This window comes from Grus americana, chromosome 7, assembly GCF_028858705.1.
Source record: "Grus americana isolate bGruAme1 chromosome 7, bGruAme1.mat, whole genome shotgun sequence".
Classification (NCBI taxonomy): domain Eukaryota; kingdom Metazoa; phylum Chordata; class Aves; order Gruiformes; family Gruidae; genus Grus; species Grus americana.
In genome coordinates, this window is record NC_072858.1 from 18442415 (window position 1) to 18451309 (window position 8895).

Consider the following 8895-nt stretch of genomic DNA (forward strand, 5'->3'; position numbering starts at 1 on the left):
GCCAATTAAGAGTTCTTCAGAACTTCCTTCTGGACACTTATGTATAGAAGTCTTGTGTACTGCCCTGCACCATTCTGCAAGATGACAACCTGCACCAGCTATCTGTAGTGGCACAAATCTAGTTACAGAAGGACCTTTATTACAAGTAAGCACCAACTGAAATATGGCAGCTGTGGTTTTCAAATTACAGTAATAGGTGAAGGGATCTAAATTTTACCTGAATTCTGCCTTAAATGCCTAAAACATTCCTTGAATTTAGCTTCAGCATGTCTAAAATTAAGTATAAAAAGAAAGCTGCCTCTTTGCTTCAGAGTAACAATCCAGCTGGTGAGGGACAGAAAGCTCACTGGCTTATAGGCTGGAAGTAGGTATTGCATCAAAACCCATCTAATTGCATCCATCATTTCTCTCCAGCAACTATCAGTTTTCCCCCAGACTTCTGTATTGAAAGTTGTGTTTACTACTGGAACACCCCCCCCCCTCCCAAAACCGAACATACTTGTTCTGTCCAATTGTTTCAAAATCCTTCACAATAATTGTCAGGGAAGATGAAATATCCAGAGCAATTCCTTTCAAGTCAAATTCAAGAATCTGAACAAAACAAATGGAGCAAAACCAAATTATAATTACAAGTTATATGTAAATTAATTAACAGCAGAGTAGCACATACAACAAAATTATTCAGAAATAAATTTTGCATTTAGAAAGAGACAGATCAGACAACTTATATTTGCAAAAGCAGAGTTAAAAATCTGGGAACATGCTCACAGCACATTCTTGATTTGCTAGTTACTAGTAACAATAACAGAAAAAGAACTAAGTTGTTTATTACTGAGCCATAACCTCTTTTGCAGTTCCACTTCCTCACACTAACATAAGTATTTTCTTATCATTCATAAGATCTGATACTATTCCCCTGCAATACTGCTTGAAGTCAGTTGCTGCTGAATTTAGACAAATATGTGTAGGTTCCCTTTCTTTGTATTCCTAATTACAAAAGGTAAGAACAGTCTTTAACTTTCATTTCTGGTTGTGAAAAAACACTACTAAGAAAACATTTTCCCCTAAGAAAAACATTACTGAAGATGCAAAATATGACCAGTCCTACAAATAAACCATGAGGAACTTCAAGTCATGCTTCATTCTAATTCTGTACGTTTTTATCCTAGTATATAATAAAGGATCCAGTTATGTTCCCACACACGTAGCTAAACAATGGCTGAATATCATTTGGTCCAAAGTAAAAGGGAACAAAACCAGGCCACAAACTCACCAGATATCCATCTACTTTTACATAAAAACATTACTTCATGAATTGTAATATATGGTGCAAGATAAATCCATTCACCTGCATTTACTAATACCTTCAAAGTACACATATCACTAGTTCCTGTTCGTAACCAATATTCACAACTGACTTACTAATTTTACAAGGGTTTGTCTTAAAAAAGACAAAGAATTGATTCAAAAAAATTACCTCATTCCAAACAGGGTTAAGTTCACTGTCAATTTTCTTTGTTTTCTTTTTTTCATCTGCAAATACAAACAAAGTGTGATGATCTGTTTTTGCTAAAGCACTACACAAATAGCACAATTTCTCCTTTCACTTTTCAAAACAAAGTTTGAGCTTTAAACCAAATGTTCCAATACTTTTTGCCTCTGCCAGTAGCTGCACATGTTACAATCAAAAAGTCCCCTGGGCAATTTTAGTAGTTGAGGCTTTTTATTCTGTTTTGTTTAAGCATAGCTAGATGTATTCCCAAAAAGCAAAATTAATGTTTAGGTTTCTCAACCTTTTATGACCCTTGACTGCAAGTTTAGTAATGATGAAAGAAGACAGACTAAAAGACTTGGAGACATCAAACCAAACAGTAACCTCAAAGTGATGAACTTCAGTAGTAAAAAAAATGTGTTACACATTTGCCATATCTGAGTTATGACATACTTATAACTCTAGCTCTGAAATAAAATCACTTGGAAAAAAAATCTTAAGAAGATATGCTTACAGTATCAGCACTTTCTGCTTCAAATGAGCAAATATTAGCAGAAATACAGGTGCATGTAAGAGGAAATGCAGTCCTTCCTAAAAAAATGGTTTGCACAGGTTATGCAGGTCACTTCACTGATATTTACTGTAGCCAAAAAATTAGAAATTTTCCATACTTCATGGTAAAATTTGCATTTGGTCAACCTACAAATCATAGGAGTGTAGAGTGTGGCATAAATTATATAGCGTGGCATTTCAATTCAAATTACTTCCCCTGAGAGGAATAATACAACTCAAGTGTTGCAGAGGCCCTTTGCAGACCCACCCCCACCTATTAAAAAGGGAAATAAAATTCTGTTCTTACAACAGGTTCAAAGCAAGTAACATGCCACAGCTTTATTTTTATTTTTTAGTTGCACTATACATATACATCTCCAATGGAGAACAAGTCTTGACACGGCACTCAGAAGCACAAAGGAACACTGGCAAGCACGCAGCTCTCTAAACAGAAATTGCATATATTAGTGATAACAAATAAGTATATTTAAGTACAGTCAGTAAACTAACTGCTAAAAAATGCTCAGCCACCACAAGAAGGCTAAGTTTCAGACACACTCCTTGTATTTAAGGACTGCAGTAAAGGTAATCGCATTTTTATTATTCGCAATACTTATGGCTATACTTTGCCAGGAAAATGTTACAAGGGTATGGGAAGCAAGAGTAAAGATATGCCACATGGGCAAGTTCATATAGCTGCTATTCAAGCAGTAGACTCTGGTGGCTCTTTTTGTTGGATGCGAGTAGGATGTACTGAAAGAAAAAAAGTCAGCCCATACTGCAAATTGCGAGAACTGACTCACATTTATGTAACAGGAATTGTCTACAATTTATGCAGGATATTGAGTCACATCGTACCACAAAGGAAGGAGCATTCATAACATACCACGCTGTGGACTCGCATTTTGCGGAACAAAGAACTAATTAACATGCTAGTAAGAGAAATTCAACTTCATATTATCTAATAGGAGACAAAGCATTTTCAAAACTAAATATCCCAGAATATCTGGGGTTTGGAACTAGTACTCCAAGTCCCCATACAAATAGGAGGTGGGAGTCAGGGAAAAAATGTTCTCAGTGCTGGTGAAAAAAAGACACAGTTGCAGCTGTTTGTAAAGGAGATAGTGAATCACAGACCTGATCCTAACAGAACTAACGGATAAAAGTCCTATGATCTCTGCCTAAGCTCAAATGTAACTCTAAGGTAAGGAAATCCCTGGCTTGAACAACAGTCAAGACAATTCTTGACATGGGGTAAAATTTTCCACTCCAGACTATCCATTTTCATAAAAACAAGAGTAAGATCTAGGATTCCACTAACAATGTGCATATTCTAGTTTATACTAAGAAGATAGCTTTTTGCATTATGCATTTGTGTGAAAGTTGGATGACATATACCGGGAAACACAGCTTACATTGGGTTTTAATTGTAATTTTAGGCAGAGTGCAGCGTTCACAGTCCTTGAGCATGTCTTTTGCATGCATTTTCTTCACTTTAGTGACTTTCTTTTTACTACACTTTTTATCACTCTTTTAATGCACTGGAGATTTTTTTTTTGTTTTTTTTAAACTGTTGGCAAAGAGTTTTTTAATTCCCACCAAAAAAAAAATAAATCTTTGCCAAGCAGGGTAAGATGGACTGCCCCGTTATTCCAGGAGGTCAAATAAGTTTCAGGTCCTCAGGCTGCCTTCCTCTACTAGTAATGAATCCAACTACAGTAGCCAAGACTGTAAACCACATCAGGATAAACTGTAAGATAGAGCCAGTCATCATTTTCAGTTTGGCCCTACCAAGACATAAGAGTAAGAAATTATAATGGATACCAGTAGGACACTCTATATACTTGTTTCTTTAAAAACTAACTACAGTAACCTTGGTATAGTAGAAGAAATAATTGTTGCTTTATCTTGATAGAGGCATTATACTACCGCATGTTGTTTAATATTCTCAATTGGAAATGAATGTACTAAGAACTTAGTGATAGTCAATGAGATGACACAGTGTTCAAAAAATGCATTAAAGATGACCTGTTTAAAAAAATAACTGTTCTATCATTATAAAGATAATTACAGTACTGCAAAACAACCAATGCTTACATCTTAATTTTTTTCTTCTAACTAGCATTTTTATCAATTTCAGCAGGTGGGGAATAGCAGGAGCAAACATTATCTTTTAGAACAGTCTTAAGTCTAAGATTCAAGAATCACCTTTCAGTTTACTATGTTTTCCATAAAACTTTTGTGAATGAATAATTTAGATTGCACGGTGGCAGCAACTGCAGTATCAAACAGGCAGATCTCCAAAACCCAGGAAATTAAAATTCGGGTAATTTAATTCTCTGCAAAACAGAAAATATAAATTTAGTGAATAATTACGCTCTAATACTCTTCTTTCGCACACTGAAATATAAACTAACATGGCTATGAACTACTGCTGGCCTACCGGAAAGCTCTTAGATTAAGCACAAATGGAAAAAGAAATTTTATTTAAGTTGGCCCAATCAAACCAAATGCCATTTCACGTTAGTTTTTAATGCCTAAGGCTGAATGAGGCAGTCAAAAGGAATGATCAAAGCACTAAATGTCCTAGTATTGACTGCACATATAAGCAATTGCGTCAATTTTGCACCCAAAGACAAGAATCCGACACATTTTTCTCCAGTTTGGTATATCTGACAAGTCAAGAGAGTTGTACTGGTTTAAACATTACCACTTAGTGCCACTTCAGCAAATGGCAACAGTTTTTCATAGTAATTTGACTAATAATTTGTCTCATGTATAATGATGATGAACTCAGAATTCTGCAGTAACAGCACCCAGTTCTAGCAGCAATACTCGTTTACTCTCAGGGTGTAGTTCTCTTTGAACAGTGAGTTGTTCTTAAAGTAAATAAAAGTTCCATTTCACTGGACTGAAAATAAATGTATAAAGAAAAGCTCAAATGCTTGCACAAACCCCCTCTTTTGTAAATAGGACATCACAACAGAAACAGCTGCCTATTTCCTCTAAATATGTACCCAATATATGTCACTGTATAAATTGTACTGACTGTATCGTTTATAACTACATAATATATAGTTATATAACTAGCTTAGTTATACTTAGTCTGCATATGCTATACACAGACGAAACTATACTAACATATGTATGTGAACATACAGTGTTTGCAGAATCACTAATAGTTGTAGGATCATGGCCTTTTTCTTCACAGCATAGCCGTAAAGGTCTAATCCTGAGAGATACTGTATATTTTCATTGAAGTCTGAAAACTACTGAACCTGACATCAGCAAAGGCTATGTAAGTTAAAGTTGGAAAATGTTAATGAACGAAACACAGTTTAATGAAATGTCTACTTCCACAGCAGTTGTCTGTCAAATGCGTGCTGTTCTCTAAGACCTCTCCAACAATACTGCAGAGTCAAACAAGAACATGAAAATGTACTGCAGGACTATGGCCCAGGTCCTGCAAATGCCTGAGTTTTTCCTAATCTGGAAAATAAACTCCCAATTGTGTTTTTTATGTCTCCCAGGAGCGGGTATGGACTACTGCTAAACACTGCTGCCCTTTGATATACACGTTCCTAAACATAAGATCGGTTTCCCATCTCTATACACTATCAGGGTGAGGGGGAACAGGCTGTATATAAAAAAACCCAAATCTATAAACATCAACAGCCAGAAGTTCAACATATTTCAAATATGATCCCTATGCCATTGTACCTGGCAACCAAGTACTCCACTTACAAATTAAATCAGAGCTGCTCAATAGCTGGCAAAAGCCTGATATTTTCTGCCCCCCTGGAATCACTCTGGACAGAAAGCAAAAAATCTGTTGGTATGTAGTAAAAGCACATAAAAAGAAGTGGCAGGTATAATGAGAAATTAAAAAACTAATGAGAAACTAAAAAACTGTCATAATTATGAAGTTGTGTTTAAGACAATGGTTAAGCATGTTTGTGAACATTAAAAAACCCAGTTATAGCACATAAAGGATAAATACAAACTCATTCCTTTAATGTTTGTTGCCCAATTCCCGTGTTTGGATAAATGAAGGACTGAGAAACAACTCCAGCAATTCAGAAGGAAAAATAAATCTGTAACTTATATTTAATAGGTATAACTGAATTGCATTAGAGCACACAGTAGAAAAGATTACAAGAAGGAATTAAACAGACACTTAAAGGCATAAAGAAGTGAAGGCACAAACCAACTCTGGAGTATGAAACTGCAGGAACAGAGGTAACACAGAAAGACAAAACTGTGACAGGAAAGCAGAGAAAGTCAAGGAACTGAAAACAGAGTATGAATGCTTAAGAAGCAGCAGAAACAAATGGAACAAACCAGAGAAATTACAGTACGCCAGTAACAGCATTTTTTGCAGGACAAATAAAATATTTTTTTAAGAATTAGGAAGTTCAAAAAGCTACTGAGACAGGCTCAGCCACTTGCCCTAACACAGAAGGGGGAGGGGGGGTGTAAAAAAAAAACTTGAGAAGAGGAGGAAAGACAGGAAATGGAATGATATCACATCTTTCTGATGCTGCAATAAAGTATCTGAAAACTTTTTATTCTGGAAGTTAAGATTCTGGACATGCACTGCCTTGTCCTTCTCCAGCCTCCAGCAAAATGTCATGATTTCAGATTTGGTTACTAAAGGTGACAAACCCCTGCAATGATTTTTCATACTTTAGGAAATACCATTTCCATTTCAGTGCACAGTTAGGAAACCAGGTCACCAGGAATTCAGATGACTGTTTGTCACAGTTTGGTTTAACGTGTTACATGATCCAAAATTGCTCAGAGATTTCTGCACTTTAAAGATAAACCAATACTTGAAATCAAGTTCCTTGAGACTAGCAAAGTCAGCCAAGTGAGGAAATGATGGCAACAGGTAAAATATACTGTGAAATATAATTAGCTTTACATATAAATGCTAATTTTATCACACTGTTTTCTCCTTCTCCCATCCGTATCTGATGAACGATGAAAGTGTAAATGTGTTTTCCTTCCTAAATCTTTATTTTAAATTAAATAATCTCAACAGGCAAAATTTTAGAGTGCAATTCAGTCTGTAAAAAAACCCAAACAAAGCAAACAACAAAACCAAACACCTTCAGTAATGGTACTACTGTTTTTCAACATGCTGGTTATAACAACAATAAACCAGACACAATAAAAATTGGCATCACAGTGAGCAGTGGCTGTGCAAAGTAATCAAGACAGAGGAATGACTTTTTTCAGATGGAAAACAACAAGGTAATCTTCAATACCAGAATTAAAAGTGGTTTTATCTATGCAGTTAGATTTGGGGTTTTAGAGCAAAGGGCTAAGCCATCGCAAAAGCTTGTAAAACGTGGATCCTGAAACAGAAGCACTGCTGGCCAGAAAAGACCAATGCACTCCACCCAGTTCAAACTTCATTCAGGTAAGTCCTGTCTCTCTAATTAAAAAGTCTTCCCTAAAGTCACATCAGATCTAACTTCAGGAAAACATGTTTTCACAGATTTTCAAATACTTACATAGGCCACCATCCTTCAGAAAACCTCCTCCCCAAGTACATTTATGACAGTTTTCCTTACCTTTAAAAATAACAGAAACAATAGGATCTGGTTTCCCAAACTTGGTTTTAGGGATATTGGTAGCAGATTCCACATTCACCCGAAGCATTGTTTTCAGTCTTGACTAAGCTTTGATTGTTACCAAAGAAATTCAAGGAAGTCTTAAGTTTCAAACTCCTTAACTTCTGGACTGAAATGCTAGCAGGAAGAGGAGGCAGGGAATAGCTGGTGTAAAGTAAAGAAGGTCTATGGGTGGATCTATGACGGACTAGCTACTGAAGGCTATAAAAAAAAAAAAAGTACCCGTAAATTGACACCAAGGTCTGTGTTGCTGCACAAAAAGAGCTCTTGCTAGTGCAATCCAGTAACAGAAAGGGCACAATGTAAAAACGAGTGCAGATTATTTTTTTGTTGCTTTTATTCTTAAGCTCCGCGGTAAGTCTCTCATAAGTAACCAAGGCAAGAATAAGCATAAGCAACATGAATATTAAGCTTAACTCCAGTACTTAAGATACATCACATCTGCCTCTTGGTATACCAAGGTATTCAATTTCACGATAGCTTATATTTTTTTCCCTCTTAATTTTTAGAACTTCATTGTTTGTAAATGTTTTTAGCTTGTCTCCGTCTCAGTTTATAATCACAAAATACCTACGGTCTTCAAAAAAAAGTTTAAGTGCTCCCCCTTCAGTTGTGCTCTGGAACAACCACGTTTTACACAGAGTTAATACTATTTGTTCCACATTTAACACCCTGAATTTACCAGATCTCTTGAGGCATTATTAAAATATATATGCATAAGTAAAAATAAAGAAGAATTAAGGAAATACGTGAAAAAAATGTGAGAAGACCATCTGTATTGTCTGGAGGCTTATAAATATTTTGTCTTAACATAAATGCATGCAGTAGACTCCAGTTAAATGAAACAAGGTAAAACTTACATGATCAGTAAAAAGAACTCTTTGCTTTAAGCTACCCCACGTTCAGCTTTACAGCAGTTTTTCTCAGCTGCAGACCAGATGTAAAAAAACAAGTGGTGCACAGTACCACTGCAAAATATGTTAAGTGGAAATGAGAAGGGAAGCCAGCAAGATGGAGCAAAATGAGTCATGTATGGACAAAGTTCAACCTAGTTTTTATATGGTCACACAAGAACTATCCTAGCTTATTACTTCTGAAGCCAAGATGGACCTTGCTTCCTTTCAAAAATGCTTAGATTTTGGGTAGGTGAGGAAGAGGATTTCTGGGAAAGAAAGCATAAGCGAAAGCCAACACATTCAGGAAAGAATGAGG

General features: G+C 35.9%; 1 protein-coding gene across 2 annotated transcripts in view; it reads right to left on the reverse strand.

Moving 5' to 3' along the window:
• The window catches only part of MYOF (myoferlin), a 70777-nt gene extending 62945 nt beyond the window's left edge, over positions 1 to 7832 (reverse strand). For both annotated transcript variants that reach the window (XM_054832102.1, XM_054832101.1), the window contains exons 1-3: positions 7624 to 7832; positions 1478 to 1533; positions 500 to 591 (exon numbers count right to left, since the gene is read on the reverse strand). In XM_054832102.1, the coding sequence (XP_054688077.1) occupies positions 500 to 591; positions 1478 to 1533; positions 7624 to 7711 (236 nt within the window). In that variant the 5' untranslated portion in view covers positions 7712 to 7832. The remainder of the gene's footprint in view (positions 1 to 499; positions 592 to 1477; positions 1534 to 7623) is intronic.
• Positions 7833 to 8895: the final 1063 nt, after the last annotated feature.